The sequence below is a fragment of the Plecotus auritus genome (assembly GCF_963455305.1).
Source record: "Plecotus auritus genome assembly, chromosome: 2".
NCBI classification, from domain to species: domain Eukaryota; kingdom Metazoa; phylum Chordata; class Mammalia; order Chiroptera; family Vespertilionidae; genus Plecotus; species Plecotus auritus.
In genome coordinates, this window is record NC_137771.1 from 73,784,380 (window position 1) to 73,803,617 (window position 19,238).

The 19,238-nt window shown below is 38.8% G+C and overlaps 1 protein-coding gene across 1 annotated transcript; it reads right to left on the reverse strand.

Moving 5' to 3' along the window:
• Positions 1–372: 372 nt before the first annotated feature.
• Positions 373–19,075, reverse strand: TMED5 (transmembrane p24 trafficking protein 5). The gene is made up of 4 exons (XM_080656966.1): positions 18,705–19,075; positions 7,409–7,506; positions 3,781–3,964; positions 373–719 (listed from the first exon to the last, which is right to left on the reverse strand). The coding sequence occupies exons 1-4, from the start codon at positions 18,891–18,893 to the stop codon at positions 501–503; spliced, it is 690 nt and encodes a 229-aa protein (XP_080513092.1). The 5' UTR covers positions 18,894–19,075; the 3' UTR covers positions 373–500.
• Positions 19,076–19,238: the final 163 nt, after the last annotated feature.

Genomic DNA, 19,238 nt, shown 5'->3' on the forward strand with positions numbered 1-19,238 from the left:
AATTCCTGGTTAGGGCACATGCCCAGGTTATGGGCTAGATCCCTGGTAGGAGGTGTGCAGAAGGCAGCCTATTGATGTTTTCCTCTCACACTGATGTTTCCCTCTCTCACTTCCTCTCTCTAAAAATCAACAAAAAAAATCTTAAAACAAACAAACAAAAATTGTTTGGTGTTGCATTTAGGCCCAAAGTTCATTTCTTTAAATCACCTATGACACATTTGCATATTTTTTTAAACTTAGGAAAATACCATTATTAATATGGCTTCATTCAATTATACCTATACTCTGCAAAATATTTGCTATGCACTTAAGTATAACAGGAGCAATAAGATTACTTGCACAGACAAAAGTGAAGACTTTTCTTTCACATTAAAATTAAAATTGTTTCACACTTATGGTAATAACTGAAAACATTTTGGAAATACTATTAACGGTCTTGACTGTAACAGTTTATTGCATTTTTCTGTCTCTTTTTCAATATGGAGTTTTGATATGGAGTTTTAAGTTCTACTTTTCCTCTTATCTTCAAATAGACTCTTCAGCATATAAACTTGAATGGCTGACACCACCACCATTACCACTAAATTAACCATAGACCAGAAGTTGACTCTATCAAAGTTGCTTTCTTGTATATTTCGATCACGAGCTTCAAATGCTCTAAGCAGAGTTTGGATATGACCACTTTTGCTTAGTCTGGACTTGATACTATTGATGGATTCCTGGAGATAAAGAAAATAATTTTACTATAAAAGAATTTTCATTAATTTTAAGTTAATTTTAAAATGTGTTTTACAGTACCCTTCCTATTCATATAAATTTCATATCTAAACACAATGTTAATTAAGGAACAGATGCTACTTAGATTACATAAAAGTCTTCTGTAAGGTTATGTCATAGCTCTCCTGATACATTTAAATTATTATTTATAAATAGCTATTTAACACAGGAACAAACCTGTGAATTGAAACTAAATAAAATGAAAATATATTTGAGTTGGCACAGTGCCAGGAATTTTACATACATTATTTTTTTCTCAGCCCTTGTAACTATAAGAAAATGTTTTTTAAAAAAGAACTGATAAGTTTTTAGGTATTTACCTTTATATAATTAATGCATTGCATGTTAATTTTTTTTTCTTGGAATGTTATCTGGTTCAATATAGCATTTAGCAAAACACAATGTTTTTCTCTCACAAACTAGTGAAATTAAAAACTATTTCAACTTTATATGTGCATTCTTTACACCCAATAAGTACAACCTATTGTTAATAAAAACTTATTCCAAGATCACATTCATTAAACAAACTTACCAAGATTTGTTCTAAGTTGCATATCTTCTGAAAAAAACTACTTTATAGTAGGCACCTGATCAGAAATCATATGAAAACTAACTATAGACTATATGAATATAAGGTAAAATTTAGTTGAGATTTCAAATAATATAAGAAAATCCAAGAAACAGATTTTTCTAGAGACGCACTTTGCTTAAAATCCTTATTTAAGTAAAAAAATATATTCAATTCCAGACTGCTGTGCTGATCTTATAAAACTACAAAATATATCATATAGGCATATCTGTAAAGAAATACAGATATTTTCCAGGAAAATATGAAGTTCAGCTCCTCAAAAAAAGCATGCATAGTTCTTTTCTTTTTTAAAAAAAAATATATTTTATTGATTTTTTTACAGAGAGGAAGGGAGAGGGAGAGAGAGTTAGAAACATTGATGAGAGAGAAACATCAACCAGCTGCCTCCTGCACACCCCCTACTGGGGATGTGCCCACAACCAAGGTACATGCCCTTGACCGGAATCGAACCTGGGACCCTTGAGTCCGCAGGCCAACGCTCTATCCACTGAGCCAAACCGGTTAGGGCCATAGTTCTTTTCAATAGCATAATGATGCTAGTCACATATAAAATTATTTATTCAAGTTTGCAATTGTGATACAAAGTCTGGGGAGAGTAAATGGAAAAAGCTCCTGAAAGACACTTTATTTTCTTAAGGAATCTAAGTATTTTAAGCCATATTTAAATCGGAACTTTCTGGTCATTTTGTTTAACCTGTGTGAATAAAATCAATCTCTGGAGAATGCAGTGAAGTACTAATAAGATTTGTAACTACTTGCATTTTGTTCAAATTTACTTGTTGGCAACATAAATTTAAAATGGAAGAATATGTTCATTTGTTTGAGGTTTTTTAAATGGGTGGGAAGATTGGACTATAGTGGAAATATGGATATAGAATTTCCATTTTAATTGTATATTTCGATCACGAGCTATAGTGGAAATATGGATATAGAATTTCCATTTTAATTGTATATTTCGATCAGTTCCTTATCTAAAAAAATGGAATGGAAGGGAAAAGGAAGGAAGCTGAAGCTAGATTAGTAATATTTAAGTCATCTAGTTCTAAAATTCAACTAAGTTTAATATACATAAGAAATCATGATGAGATAAAAAAAACTGTCATGTTAGCCCGGCCAGCGTGGCTCACTGGTTGGAGTCGACCTCTGAACTAGGAGATCACAGTTCGATTCCCGGTCAGGTCACATACCCGGGTTACCAGCTTAATGCCCAGTGTAGGACCTGCAGGAGACAGCCAATCCATGATTCTCTCTCATCATTGAGCCTCTATTTGTCTCTCCCTCTCCTCTCCTCTCTAAAATCAATAAAAATATATATATTTTTGAAATGTCATGGTAAAAATTCACGCCAATCAAACTTTATCCTTTCAGTTTGTATTCACAGTAACACCAGTGGAAAAGATAAGAAAACTAACATTTATTATGTGCTAGACACTGTTTAAAGCACTTATACACACAGTGTATCACATTTCAACCTCACAGCTCTAGAGGTATTGTCCCCATTTTCCAGGTTGGAAACCAAGGCTCAGAGAGCTCAGTCACCAAGGAATTACACATATGATAGGACCACTTAAAATACAACTTAAGCTAACTGATTTATGTCTCTTCTGCTATAATTTGATCATTCCTTTCCTAAGAAAACTCAGATATATTTATAAAAATATCACATTATTTAAAAAAAGTTCAGGTGATAAGAGTATTAGAAGTGTTACAGTTTCAAATTTGAAACAACTATGTTATTTCTCTTGCAAGAATTTCTAAAATGGAGTTACACATGCTATTTACAAATATCATCAAGTAAGTTCTATCCTTTGGTTACACATCTAGTGTGGCTGAAGGGTTATGACCTTTCCCTCTAGCACTGGCAGTACTATTATTAAATGCAAATAAGTTCTTATACATGTACATTTCATTATTCATGTTTATAATAAAGCTTAAAGCAGTTCAAGAAAAGAAGCCATATCCTAAGTTTGCAATCTTGAGTGCAGTGCTAGTTTCTGATAACTGCTAGGTCTGGTTTGAGTAACGTAAATAGTGTTCCCAAATTAATCAAATAATATCAAATTCCATGTTATAAAAACTATGATGTGGGAAAAATGCCTGTATATCTTAAGTGTTTACAAATTACTCAGTGCAAGTATGCAACAGATTATTATATTCCTCTGTTAGTGAACATTCTAAGGAAGTTTTGCAGTTAAGAGCCTGTATTCAAATTCTAGTTCTCTCTCTCTGGTTATGTGATAGGAACATTACCTAATCCCCCTAAGATACAATTTCCTCATTGGAAAATGGGGATAATCCTGATAAAGTAAGGATTACATGAGATAATGCAGTTAAAATAATTAGCTCAGTGCCTGTCAGAGTAAGACCTCTGGATGTTAATAATTTTTATTACTTTATTAATAGACCATACTGACCAGGATATCTTCTAGTTTCATATCCAACATATCTGTGCCAGTAATATATTTCTTCCAGTCCTCTTGTTCTTGCTCCTGTTCTCCCATATTATCCAGGATTAATTCAAAGAAAATCACCTTCTCAGAAATGGTGCTGAATGTATTATCAAAGCAGAACATGTAGTCCCCTACTTCCGTCTCTACCCTGTATTAAAAAAAGTACATGTCTTCCATTATCAGTACTTCTATTTCAAATCAAAGGAAAAACTACTGCAGATAGAAGAAGTAACAGTAAATAATAATTGGACAGCTTACTGATAGACTTCCTTAGATTTAAAAGATAATTGATAATTTTTTGGGAGAGGCAACCTAGAAATATATAGAGGTAGGCAAAATAGGTTTACAGTTTAATACAATAAGTAATACAAAAATCAACTCTGTTTCGAGTACTCACAAGCGTAAATCTATGTTTGCCCACCCCCGTATATTCAAGTACTGTACTTGAAATCTAGATGTGCTTGGCATTACGGTAAATGATCTTCACATAATTTTTGGAAAAGAATTGAATTAAAAACTAGATACATGCTACCCCTCAGGGAACTTAAATATTTATGACTACAAACCTCCCCTTCAATTGAGATTAATTTGTAAAGTGAGTTGTTTTTTTTTTCAAAAGCAGTGATGGATTTTCCTAAATGCTTTCTTTCAGGCCTCCCACCAATTAAGTACATCTTTGGAATGTAGTTAGGGTAAGATTAATTCCGTTGTTTAGAAAAATGCATTTATATACAACTCCTCATTACAGGCAATGCTAGACAATAGGTATTATTTAATCTGTTTTAAGGCTCTGTTGGGAGAAATTTTTACTAACCCCAGCTTCTAGAAGGACAGTATTTATTTTAAAGATTTAAATTAAGAAAAAACTATTTCAGTGCAGTAACTGAGATTTTAGTTGTCTTTAAAAAGTTAATATAGCTAAAGATAAAATTTGTATTAAAGTCTAATTTTTACAAAGTAGATTTGTAAATTTCATGTAGTGATTAAGAAATGAGTTAGACTGCCTGGGCTTTAGATCCTGGCTTCACCATTGACTAGCTGTGTAACCTTCCATCAGTTTACTTAAGAGCTCTAGGCCTCAATTTCCTCATTGGTAAAATGATAAAAATATCATGTAACTTATAGGATTGTGGTAAAGAATAATATATAAACAAATACATGTAAAGTGCTTAGAATAGTTTGCTGGCACATCAAAAGAACTCAATAAATGCAAACTCTTATAAATTAATTTTTGTCTCCCAATGTTTTAATGAGAGGCAATTCTATGTACTAAAGCAATAAAATACCTTTTCCCACTAAGAGTCAATATTAATTTATCTCTAAAAGAAAGCATAAAATTGGAGAGAAATAAAAATTGAGAGAAACTCTATATATTTTCTATATTCTGAAATTTAAAGGTGAACTAATTTTTAGTTCTTGTTCATATACCTATCAAAGAGAAAGTATAGTTAATCCCACGCATATCAATATAAACTGACTTTTAAAATGATAATTTATCTATTTTATAAATAGTTTATGCAAATATTTTTCCTGAGCACTACATAGGAAAAAGCTGCTTTACAAAGCACTCTGAAATGAGTATCTTGAAAAATTATGGTTGAGACATTTCCCCCCTCATTCATTCATACATGTATTCAGTATTTACTATCAATTACCATGCCAGGTACTTTGGTTAATAAAGACCAATAATTAAAATAATAGCTAGTACTTACATGTACTATGTGCCAGGGATGTTCTAAGCATCGTATGATAGAAAGTAAATATTTTGGTCCATCCTGCCTCCGCTTAATATACACTGAGTGGCAAGATTATTATGATCTCTGAACGCATAATAATCTGGCCACTCAGAGTGTGTGTGTGTGTGTGTGTATTAATATATATATGAATTTGTGCATTTGTGCCAGGGGACATGGGCGGTTGGCCGGCCTGCCTGCTGGTCGAACTCCTGGTTGAGGGGACAATGTGCATATTAGCCTTTTATTATATAGGATATACATTGAGTGGCCAGATTATTATGCGTTCAGAGGTCATAATAATCTGGCCACTCAGTGTGTGTGCGCGTGTGTGCGCACGTGTGTGTGTGTGTGTGTGTGTGTGTGTGTGTGTATATATATACATACACACACACACACACACACACATATATATATATATATATATCTCCCTGCAGACTTATTTAACTTCTCTGAGCCTCCTTGTCTGTAAAATGGGAATTAGGCAATCAAATAATCTATCTCACAGTGGATTGGAATAATTAATTTAGAAGCATATAAAATGCAAGCCTAGTTTATGGCAAATATTAGATTCTCTGTACTTGCTCTTCCTCCTATAAACTCAGTTTAGTTTTAACACAACAATACTGAGTAACGAAAGAGCTGAAGTAAAATAATAGGAACAAGGAAACACCAGTGACAGATGGAAAAAGGAAAATGAGATGAAAGAAGAGAATATATGGCCAGTTGTCAAATTTAAACTAAAAGTGTTATAACAAGTATTTTCTTTTTATATGGTTTCCTATGGTCACATCTTTTACTTTCAGGTCTTCTAATCATCTAAAAAGAGTGAGGTCTGAGTAAAAAAATAATCTTTACTTACACTCACAAATGTATTTTACTGTTGTTTTAAGGAAGAAAAGAATGGGCAGAGATGATAAATTACCTGGAAGTGTAATTTACAGTTAAAATGGAAGGCCTCTGCTAGCCAAAAAGGTAGGTTCAAAATGACACAATAGACTGCATATAATACTTAGGGAATACTCATCTATTTAACCAAAGCAAGGAAAAAACTCAGGATCAATACAAAACGCCTAAACAAAAAGAAAAAGGTTAATGGAAAATATTCTAGTTTTTTAGACAGACCACTATCTGGGACTGTTTAGGCTGCCACTATGGCTCAGTGGTTGAGCACTGGCCCTGAACCAGGAAGTCATAGTTCAATTCCCAGTCAGGGCACATGCCTGGGTTGCAGGCTCCATCCCCGCAGGAGGCAGCCAATCAATGATTCTCTCTCATCCCTGATGTTTCTCTCTTTCTGTCCCTCTCCCTTCCCCTCTCTAAAATCAATAAAAATACATTAAAAAAAAATAAAAAGGACTGTTTAAAATGTTCATATGGAGTCCTGGCTGGTGTGGCTTAGTTGGTTGGAGCAACGTCATCCTGTACCCCAAAGGGTTTAAGATTTAATTCCTAGTCAGGGCACTTGCCTAGGTTGTAGGTTTGATCCTCGAGTGAGGATTATAAAAATAATAATAGCCCTAGCTGGTTTGGCTCAGTGGATAGAGCGTCGGCCTGCGAACTGAAAGGTCCCAGGTTCTATTCCGGTCAAGGGCACATGCCCGGGTTGTGGGCTCCATCCCCAGTGGGGGACTTGCAGGAGACAGCTGATCCATGATTCTCTTTCATCATGGATGTTTCTATCTCTCTCTCCCTCTTCCTTCCTCTCTGAAATTAATGAAAAAAAATGTATATATATAAAATAATAACAAATAATAAAATGTTCATATGGAGTAATTTAATATTGATATTTAGTATCAAATATGCTAAATTTCCTTTCCTTGCAGATGGCTCAAGGAATCAACTAAGAGATTACTTACGTGTGAACGCCATCTGATTTTCTTTGTTCAAAAACTAAGGTTCTTCCTTCCGGAGAAGCAAGATGGAAATCAATATCTAATCCTGCTCCATCTAAAACCTGTAGAATAATACAGAAGAGAACACATATTACAAATTCTGAAAATAAATTATATAAAGTAGATCACATGATGAAGAGACTTTCTTTATAAACCTAGAGGGGTAAGAAAGTCAATGATTCATTATGGCTATAAAGGAGCAGAAAGATCATCTAGTTCGATTCCATTCATTTTTGGAACTGGTCTCTTTTTTACCAATTCCTTTTGGCTATCATGGAAATTTAGGCCTTATAGGTATCAGTGAAATAACCTTTCTAAAACAGTGCCTTCAAGTTGAGAAGCCCTGTAGAATAAAGTAAGAATTAGCTACTTCTTAGTCTAGAACTTGAGGCCACCATGATCTGACTCCAACTGACTTCTTCAACACATTCATATATTCCCCAAAATGAACAATATATTCAAGGTAGGCTGCTTACTTACTGGCCAATGAACACAATCTGTTCCTTTACAATCCCCAAATGTCCTTCTGCTGCTGCTGCTGCGAAGAGAGCAGCTCACAATTACAGTTTATGCCACACATGGTCTTTTAAGTGCTTTATGCGGGTTAATTTATTCCTCACAACAACTCTAAAACGTAGGTCCTATTATTGTTCTCATTTTAATAAAAAACAAAATATGATGGCACAGAGAAGGAATTTTCCCAAGATAATACAACAAATAAGGGGCATGGCCAGAAAATATGAACTCACCAATCTCCCTCCAATGGCTACTCTTTTTCTTATATAACACTCCACTTTATTTTTCTTTGTGGCTTTAATGGAATGATATAAGTTTACCTACCCCTGTGCTCTACTTACTGATAAAAAAAAACTGGCTTCAAATGGCAAATTAAATAAATACAATTCTTCTTTAAATCCCAATGAAATGAAGAAAACAATATAAATAATCCATAACTCCACCAGAAATCCTAGGAAGCCTGTTAACAGACTTGAGGGGAAGGAATTTCTGGAAGATACTCTATTGAGCAAAGGCTAAATCTAGCTACCAATATCTATTGAACTCAAAACTCGCAATTAAATGTACATTATAAACAAGTGTAATGTTAGCAGAATGAACAAAGATGAAGGCTAAAAATTAGAGCATTAGAACGAGCCAAGGAATTCTCAGAACAAGGTGAAAAGGTAACGGTGAAAAGTATGAGGAAAATGGTAACACCCTTATGAAGGACAGAGCTAAAGATTTTAAATTATTCATCTAATAAGCATTTCAAAACGAGAGAACCAAGAGAAATTAAGGAAAGAAATCATCAGATAAGAGAATAAAAATCCCTGCTTCAAAAGATAAAATTCATTAGACTGAAAGGGTTTAATAGATGGGAAGCAGTATAAATGAAAAAAGATCCAAAAATCCTACTGACTCTTCCAAAGGATTTAAAAAGAACAACCTAGAAACTCCAACACCAGTAGTAAAGACTGAAAAATAACAAGAATTGGGATTGGCATCAGAATTCTTACATAGAAGATGCAAAAAACCCACAATGGAACCATGTCTTCAATGTTCCTGAGTAAAAATAAAAATTATAGTACTTACTGAAGTGAAAGCAAAAAGTAAAAGCAATTTTCAGATATCCAAGGACTCAAAGCATACTAAAAGAATTACTCAGGCTATCCTCAAAAAACAGAAAAAAAAAAAAAAAAGATATCCATTAAGTCAGAAAATGACCTATAACAAAACTAAGCAAAGATTTCAGTAAAGCTAAGTTTAAAATATATTTTTGGTAGTGGCTATCAGGCTTAATAAAATTGTTAAAAATGGCACTTAAGAATACAGAAGCTGCCCAGACATCGTGGCTAAGTGGTTAAGCTTCAACCTATGAACCAGGAGGTGACTGTTCAATTCCCGTCAGGGCACATGCCCGGGTTGCAGGCTCAAACCCCAGTGTGGGACATACAGGAGGCAGCTGATCAATGATTCTCTTCATCACTGATGTTTCTAGCTCTCCCTTCCTCTCTGAAATCAATAAAAAAATATTTTTTAAAAATACAGAAGCCAACTTAAAAATATATAATACATATTTAAAATATAAATTAGTTATTTAAAAAAGTACCATAATCCAAATCTAAACTCCCCACTGATTTTAATAAAACATGACAGGCAAGTGCCACTTTCCCCTGTCTGTATGCTATGGTAATAATGTTTCTTTTTTTTTGTTTTGTTTTCAATAATTCCTGTAAGTCTGAACATACAATTTTTATTTTATTTTATTTTTTAATAAGTCTTTATTGTTCAGATTATTACAGGTGTTCCTCTTTTTCCCCCCCCATAGCTCCCCTCCACCTGATTCCCCACCCCATGCCCTTAACCCCCGCCACTGTCTTCATCCATAGGTGTAAGATTTTTGTCCAATCTCTTCCCGCACCCCTCATACCTCCTTCCCCCTGAGAATTGTCAGTCCACTCCCTTTCTATGTCTCTGATTCTATTATATTCACCAGTCCATTCTGTTCTTCAGATTTTTTATTCACTTGATTTTTAGATTCACTTGTTGGTAGGTATGTATTTGTTGTCATTTTGTTGTTCATAATTTTTATCTTTACCTTTTTCTTCTTCTTCCTCTTCTTAAAGAATACCCTTCAGCATTTCATGTAATCCTGGTTTGGTGGTGATGAACTCCTTTAGCTTTTTCTTGTCTGTGAAGCTCTTTATCTGACCTTCAACTCTGAATGATAGCTTTACTGGGTAGAGTAATCTTGGATGTAGGTTCTTGCTGTTCATCACTTTGAATATTTCTTGCCACTCCCATCTGGCCTGCATAGTTTCTGCCGAGAAATCAGCTGACAGTCGTATGGGTACTCCCTTGTAGGTAACTAACCGTTTTTCTCTTGCTGCTTTCAAGATTCTCTCTTTGTCTTTTGCCCTTGGCATTTTTTTTTTAAACATATTTTATTGATATTTTACAGAGAGGAAGGGAGAGGGATAGAGAGCTAGAAACATCGATGAGAGAGAAACATCGATCAGCTGCCTCCTGCACACCTCCCACTGGGGATGTGCCCGCAACCAAGGTACATGCCCTTGACCGGAATCGAACCTGGGACCCCTCAGTCCGCAGGCCGACACTCTATCCACTGAGCCAAACCGGTTTTGGCACCCTTGGCATTTTAATTATGATGTGTATTGGTGTGATCCTCTTTGGATTCCTCTTGTATGGGGTTCTGTGCGCTTCCTGAACTTTTAAGTCTATTTCTTTCACCAGGTAGGGAAAGTTTTCTGTCATTATTTCTTCTAATAGGTTTTCAATATTTTTCTCTCTCTCTTCTTCTGGCACCCCAAAAATTCGGATGTTGGTACGCTTAAAGTTGTCCCAGAGGCTCCTTACACTATCATCATATTTTTGGATTATTTTTTCTTTTTGTTTTTCTGGTTGGGTGTTTTTTGTTTCCTCATATTTCAGATCTTTGGTTTGATTCTTGGAGTACGTTGATCTATAGTTGAGTTTCTGTATATTCTTTATTTCACACAGTGTATGCTTAATTTCTGACTGGTCCTTTTCCATTTTTTTGGCATTCTCATTAAGGTCCTTGAAGGTCTCACTAAGCTCCTCAGAGGTCTCACTAAATTTCTCGGCGGTTTTTAGAAGATTCTTGAGTAACCTTATAAATGTGGTTCTGAACTCTATGTCGTCCAGTAGTTTGCTTTCCTCCATTTCTATCATTCGTGACATGTTTCTTTGTCTCCACATTTTGCTGCTTCCCTGTGTTGATGGAGTGGCTTTGTGTGGTAGGTGACCTATAGGGGCCAGTAGCTCAGCCTCCCCAATCACCTGAGGTGGACGCCTTTGGTACACCCCTTTGTGGGCTGAGTGCAAAGTCTTGGTGTAGTTAAGCCTTGATTGCTGTTGGTACACTGGGAGGAATTGACCTCCAGGCCAATTGGCTGTGAGGACCCGCTGTGTCTATAATGGAAGACCTGCTGCGCTGGAGACATGCTTATGGTGCAGGACTTGTTTCAGTGGGGCTTTGGTGCTCACTGAGTCTGCCTCTTGAATGTGTCCCTTATGGATGTGAGGAGTTGAAATCTGGTGTCTCACACTGACCACTAGGTACACTGGCTTCTGGATCTCCAATGGGGTGCAGGTCAGCTACTGTCTGAGGCCACCCAGCAGGAGCTACAGCGAGAACTACAGTTTTCTCCTCTTTGCTTGGGGTTTGGAGGTTTTGGAGCTGTCTGACCCGGGCTGCAAGTTTGCTAGGTTAAGCTGCGATAGGGCAGGCCATTCATATGCTAAAGTCGCTGCTTGGAGCTGGGGTGGGTTTGTAGGTTGTGCGGGGCGGGGTCTCAGGGCGTCACTAGGCTAGGGCGTGGCAAACAGTGATGGCTACCACTTAGCCGCTCTGCATCTCCCACCGTGTCCCCACGTCCCGCACCCCAGCACAGTAAACCATTATTCCTGCGCGCAGCTCTGCAAGCAAGCCACCCTCACTTTCCGACCCGATGGCACAGTCCAGCTTCTCCCCGTAGGAGTTTGGGTCCCCCGCGTCTCCCCAGAAACTGGATTTCAGAGTAATCGGGGCTTGTCTCCCTTCGGGTTGAAAAAAGCAACGCCTGACACCAGCCCGGATCGCGCGCCTCCGTACATCAGCTTTTTAGCCCTTGTGCACGTCTCAATGCTCTTTTCTCTTTGCTTCTAGTTGTAGAACTTCAACTCAGCCAGCTTTCCCGTGGTTCTGGGTGATAGACATTTTGTCTTTTAGTTGTAGTTTTGAAATGGTTGTGCGAGGCAGCAGTTTAGGTGTTTTCCTACGCCACCATCTTGGATCCTCTTCTGGTAATAATGTTTCAGTGGCTCAATAATCTGTCTTACTCCTCAATGCCTTATCACGTGTTCTTTTTTAAAAAAAAATCTATTTTTATTGATTTCAGAGAGGACAGGAGAGGAAGAGAGAAATATCAAGGACGAGTGAGAATCATCAATCGGCTGCCTCCTGCATGCTCTCCACTGGGGATGAAGCCCGCAACCTGGGCATGTGCCCTTAACTGGAATCCAACCTGGGACCCTTCAGAGCTAATCCGGCTAGGGCTATCACGTGTTTTTACCCATCACCTTGTTCCACTCACCTCCTTATGCCTAGTAAGCCTGATTCTTCTACGTATCTGAACTCCATTTCCTCTGGGTTGTCGTCTCTTAATTCTCAGATGAAATCAAATCTTCCCTTTAAATACTCTCATAGCTGTATGCATTTACCTACCTTCATAGTACTTATTAGAGCTATAATTTCACATTTATTTGTGTAATAATTTAATTAATGTCTGTCACCATACAGGACTGTATAAGGGCATAGACTACATTTTTACTCACCATTGTATTCATAGCACCTAGCATAGTGTTTATACAAATTAAGCACTCAATAAAGATTTAAAAACATTTTTTATATATATTTGTATTTATTTCAGGGAGGAAGGAAGAGGGAGAGCTAGAAACATCAATGATGAGAGAGAATCATTGATTGGCTGCCTCCTGCAGCTCCACACTGAGGATCGAGCCTGCAACCTGGGCATGTGTCCCGACAGGGAATCGAACCATCACTTCTTGGTTCATAGGTCGATGCTCAACCACTGAGCACAGCGGCTATGCCAAAGATTTAAATTTTTAAGTGAATGAGCTACATTATTCATAAGATACATGTATTGACATTAAAAAATTTTGAGAACAATATAATGTAGGGCTCATCAGTTTGTCATAGTAACTCAAGGGCAGTGTCTGGAACATCAATTCCCTGAAATTTTAATCACTAACACAAAAACCAGAGCTTACTTATTGGAAAATTTATCATGGAGTAGAGAAATGCAAAAAAAGGGCTAAAGATGATCTCTGCCTTACATGCCCCTCATACATTGTCTAGGTTTATAGACATTAAATGATTTTACTTTTCTCCTCAATGAAAACAATTAAATTGTTTAGAGAAAGCAAATGCTTTGGGGGAACAGTCCCTTTAAGACTAAATATACAGCAAACGGAGGAGAAACCAAGATGGCGGCATAGGTAAACACCTAAACTGCTGCCTCGCACAACAATTTCAAAAATACAACTAAAGAACAAAATGGACATCGTCCAGAACCACAGGAAGGCTGGCTGAGTGGAAATTCTACAACTAGAAGGAAAAAGAAAAGCACACTGAGACTCAGAGGAGCTGCAGGAAGCAGAGGTACTGAGACATGCGCATGGAGAGGGCTGGCAACTGAGTGCGCGGCTGGCTTTCTCAAGCGGGAGGGAGACAAAAGCTCCCGACTGCACTGAACTCCAGTTCCGGGTGAGATTCTGGGGACCCAGACTCATACGGGGTGAAACTGGACTGTCAGGAAAGAGGAAAGCACACTGAGACTCAGAGGAACTGCGGAAGGCAGAGGTACCGAGGCGCGTGTGCGCGGAGAGGGCGTGCAACTGAGTACACGGCTGGCTTTCTCAAGCGGGAGGGAGACAAAAGCTCCCAACGGCTCTGAACTCCAGTTCCGGGCGAGACTCTGGGGACCCAGACTCATTTGGGGAGAAACTGGACTGTCTTGCAGTGGGCAGAACTCGAGGGCGGCTTTCTCTCAGAGGTGCTTGCAGCGATTACCACGGGACACTGAGACACAGGGGCCTATTAGGGCAGGGCACACAGGAAACCAATGCTGTCTGCTCCTCCCTGAGACTCCGCCCCATCCAAGCTGAGCACAGAGGCTTTTGCAAGTCTTCTCTCATAAGGGTGTCTCCAGCACAGAAGTTCTCCCAGTGTAGAAACAGCTAATCCTCACAGCCAATTGGCCTGGAGGTCAATTCCTCCCAGTGATACCAACAACAATCAAGGCTTAACTACAACAAGACTGTGCACACAGGACTTATATGCATGCATATAAGAATAACCAACGGATGCAAAACATTGGGGGGTGAGGGCATGTATGGGAGTGGGGCGGGGCAATGGTAAGATATGTACACATATAATACCTTAATTAAAAAAAAAAAAAAAAAAAAGACTGTGCACACAGCCCACAAAGGGGTGCACCAAGAGTGTCCACCTCAGGTAACTGGGGAGGCTGAGCCACTAGGCCCTAGAGGACACCTACCACACAAAGCAACTCAGGGAAGCAGCCAAAATGTGGAGACAAAGAAACAGATCACAAATGAAAGAAATAGAGGAAAGCAAACGACTGGATATAGAGTTCAAAACCACGGTTATAAGGTATTTCAAGAATTTCCCAGAAAAGGCCGATAAATTTAGTGAGACCCTTGAGGATATTAAAAAGGACCAACTAGAAATTAAGCATACACTGACTGAAATAAAAAATATTATACCGAGATCTAACAGCAGACTAGAGGACCGCAAGAATCAAGTCAAAGATTTGAAATACAAAGAATCAAAAAACACCCAACCGGAAAAACAAAAAGAAAAAAGAATCCAGCCGAAACCGGTTTGGCTCAGTGGATGGAGCGTTGGCCTGTGGACTGAAGGGTCCCGGGTTCGATTCCGGTCAAGGGCATGTATCTTGGTTGCGGGCACATCCCCAGTGGGAGGTGTGCAGGAGGCAGCTGATCGATTTTTCTCTCTCATCGATGTTTCTAGCTCTCTATCCCTCTCCCTTCCTCTCTGTAAAAAAATCAATAAAATATATTAAAAAAAAAAAAAAGAAGAAAAAAGAATCCAAAAATATGAAGATAGTGTAAGGAGCCTCTGGGACAACTTCAAGCGTACCAACATCAGAATTATGGGGGTGCCAGAAGAAGAGAGAGAGCAAGATACTGAAAACCTATTCGAAGAAATAATGACTGAAAACTTCCCCCACCTGGTGAAAGAAATAGACTTACAAGTCCAGGAAGCTCAGAGAACCCCAAACAAGAGGAATCCAAAGAGGACCACACCAAGACACATCATAATTAAAATGCCAAGAGCAAAAGACAAAGAGAGAATATTAAAAGCAGCAAGAGAAAAACAGTTACCTACAAGGGAGCACCCATATGACTGTCAGCGGATTTCTCAACAGAAACTATGCAGGCCAGATGGGAGTGGCAAGAAATATTCAAAATGATGCCCTAACTGGTTTGGTTCAGTGGATAGAGCGTCGGCCTGTGGACTGAAAGGTCCCAGGTTCGATTCCGGTCAAGGGCATGTACCTTGGTTGCGGGCACATCCCCAGTGGGAGGTGTGCAGGAGGCAGCTGATCGATGTTTCTCTCTCATCGATGTTTCTAACTCTCTATCCTTCTCCCTTCCTCTCTGTGAAAAATCAATAAAATATATATTTAAAAAAAAAATAAATAAAGAAATATTCAAAGTGATAAATAGCAAGAACCTACAACCAAGATTATTCTACCCAGCAAAGCTATCATTCAGAATTGAAGGGCAGATAAAGAGCTTCACAGGTAAGCAAAAGAAAGGAGTTCATCACCACCAAACCAGTATTATATGAAATGCTGAAAGGTATTCTTTAAGAAGAGGAGGAAGAAGAAAAAGGTAAAGATAAAAATTATGAAGAACAAATACTTATCTATCAACAACTGAATCTAAAAATCAAGTGAATAAAAAATCTGATGAACAGAATAAACTGGTAAATATAATAGAATCAGGGGCACAGAAAGGGAGTGGACTGACAATTCTCGGGGGGAAAGGGTTCTGGCGGGTGCAGGAAGAGACGGGACAAAAATCGTACAATTATGGATGAGGACAGTGAAGGGGGGGGTAAGGGCAGAGGGGGGGTGGGAACCAGGTGGAGGGGAGCTATGGGGGAAAAAAAAAGAACAATTGTCATAATCTGAACAATAAAGATTTATTAAATTTAAAAAAAGTAAATATACAAAGTATAAAGCTAAACCAAGCCAGCTACATAACACTAGTGTAAATGTAAAAAAACACACACATTCATTTAATATTTACTATGTGTCAGAGATGGTCTATGAACAATTATTTACTCATTTTTTTCAAATCTATGAGGCAATTACTATTATCTATTTTAGAAGACAGAGGTTAATCTTGTACAAAATCACACAGGTAGTGATTGAGAGGATTTCAACTCAGGCATTTTACCTCTAGAGCTAGAGCTCTTAATCATAAGAGGTCAGTAGTTAAAATAGACTTCCTCCCTAATACCTGGGTAAATACTGACGAATTTTTGAATAGTACGAATTGTTGTCTTACGTAGACTATTTCACTGATTTCCTTGCCTCTAATTTTGACTTACTTAAACCCATCTTCCACACTGTGCAGTGATCTGACAAACATTTTTGACTCTGTTACCATGCTGCTTAAATCTTCAATGGCTCTTGCACAGAATAAAGACAAAGCTACTTAAAATGGTGCACAAGGGTAAGATCATGATCCATGGTAAAGCCTCCGGACCTCTCTAATCTCTTTTTCTTTTACTCCCACTCCAGACTTTCTAGACTTGACGTCTAATAAAACCTCAGCACTTGTAACTTTCACTACATACTGCCTATAGCCAAAACACTCCTACTATGCATTTTCAGAATGCAAAATGCATATTCATTTTGTTCTTTTTTTAAAATTTTATTTTATTGTTTAAAGTATTACAAATAGTAGTACATATGTCTCCTTTTTTCCCCCTACATTGACCTTCCCCCTGCTTCCCCTACCCCCTGGCACATGCCCTCACCCCCCAGTGTCTTGCATCCATTGGTTATGCTTATATGCATGCATACAAGTCCTTCGGTTGATCTCTTACCTCCCCCCCATTTTGTTCTTTTTTTTGAAATGTCCTCTCTTCCTTGCATCCGTTTCACTTAAGCATCTTTCTAGATTCAAATTTATTTTCTTCAGGTATCCTTTTCTGAAACCCCAGAAAAGTGGCCCTTCTCTATGAGCACTTAACCATACTTTATTGAAATTACCTGTTTATGAGCCAGTACTCCTTAAATATTTCAAGTACCCCCTGAAAACAGGGACTCTTTCTTTTGTTTTTACCCCCTTCCCACCCCCTCCCCAATTACTGGCATATAGTAACTGTTCAGTAAGTGAACTTTTGAACTAGACTGGAAATTTTTTAAATGTTGAGGTCTGGATTTGGTTTTGCTAATTATGTGACTTTAGATTATTTACTCTCTATGCTTACCTTATACATCTATAAATAATTCTAAAGTCCCTTTGGATGAAAATTCTGCATAACTCTTTATTTTGCTCTATATTACAGTACCTGTTACTGAAAAAGATTCCTTACATCAACTTAAAAAAAGTGACACCTGTTCTAGTTGGTTTGGCTCAGTGGATAGAGCAAGGGGCCTGTGGACTGAAGGGTCCCGGTTCAATTCCCGCCAAGGGCACATGCCTGGGCTGCGAGCTTGCCCACAGTGGGGAGTGTGCAGGTGATTCTCTCTCATCATTGATGCTTCTATCTCTCTCTCCCTCACCCTTCCTCTGTGAAATCAATAAAAATATATTTTTTAAAAGTGACACCTGATTATAAATTATGTAACTTGTAAAAAAAATTAAAAGATGAACCACACCAACGCATCTCTTTTTGCAGTGCTACCTAGAGACATCGAAATTAGCTTTGTTGAACTAACAAGACTTCTAAGAAATTACCCTCTACCAGAGGACTATATAAATGAAGGCAATTCCCTATATAATATTATGCAGATAAAAAGAAAAGCTTATAAAGCTGAAACGAAAGGTTATATTGCTTTAATATACAATTAGATCTAACTTGATTAAAAAATATGTAACTGATAAGAAAATGTACCATTACATACATCAATAGTCTTTTTCACAGTATTATACCAAAATCGGATTTAGTGATAATCACATGGTCCAATTCAAAAATCCTTAACTGAAGAAATGACAGTTAAGACTTATGATATTTGCATTTGGGTGAGGGTGGTGGCGTGAATAAAACAAATATTATCATCTCATCCAATGATAAAGGAGAACGTGTATTAGTCCTGTATTGTGAAATTCTCAGTATTGGAGCGTATACTGGCTAGCAAAGCGATGGGCGAATTATGAAACTGAGAAAAACCACCGACATCAGCAGCGCTGGCCTCTCTCCGACGGGAGGAAAGGGGAAAAGGCAGAGAGCAGCCAACTCCGGGTCCCGCCTAACTTCTCGGTTCCCAGGCGGCCGAGCGCCAGCCGAGCGCGCCTGCGCGAAGGTGGCGGCTTTCCGTGGCCCCTGCCGCCTTACCTCCCCGCGTCCACGAAAAGTTTCTAAGCGGGCGAGAGGCGACGACGCGGAGGAGCCGGGCTAAGGGACGGAGGCAGGCTCACCCTCCGCACTTACTTGGTACTCGATCTCCAGCGAGGCCTTCAGGGGCATGGGCTGGTAGAAACACTCCCTCCGGCCGGCCGGAAGGGTAAACGTGAAGTCGCTGTCAAAGGAGTGTGTGAAGCCCGCCACCCCCGGCAGCAGCGCTGGGGGCAGAGCGGCCAGGAGCAGCACCGGGAAGGGCAGCCAGATCTTTTTGCCCATCCCTGCCGAGCGATCTCGGGCTGGAAAAGGCGTGGGAGGTGTGGGTTATCGGCACGTAGCCTCCGCTTGCCTCCCCGGACTCCGCGTGGTTGGCAAGGCAGGGAAACCTGGAGCCTGAGGAAACTCCAGGCGGCGGCCGCAGCGGCGGCAAGCACTCCCACAGAGGAGCATTCGCCAACCTCTAAAGGGTGGGAACTGAGGGCGGGGCCAGCAGTTCCTTTCCTCACCCTCCTAGGTCCCGGCTCCCTCACCGCTGGCGTGAGCACCGCCCGCCTCGCACGCCCACAGCCGCAGGTTCCCATAGCTTCCTGCACACCAATGGGCGCCTTGGGAGGAATTGTGGGA

What these genes read in the sequence shown, in the direction of transcription:
- TMED5 (XM_080656966.1), bottom strand. Translation starts at nt 18,893, where the DNA reads ATGGGCAAAAAGATCTGGCTGCCCTTCCCGGTGCTGCTCCTGGCCGCT. An exon ending in AAATCAGATGGCGTTCACAC is followed by an intron (nt 3,965 to 7,408) that starts GTAAGTAATCTC and finishes TTTTTAATACAG; the next exon opens with GGTAGAGACGGAAGTAGGGG. An exon ending in TGAAACTAGAAGATATCCTG is followed by an intron (nt 720 to 3,780) that starts GTCAGTATGGTC and finishes CTTTATCTCCAG; the next exon opens with GAATCCATCAATAGTATCAA.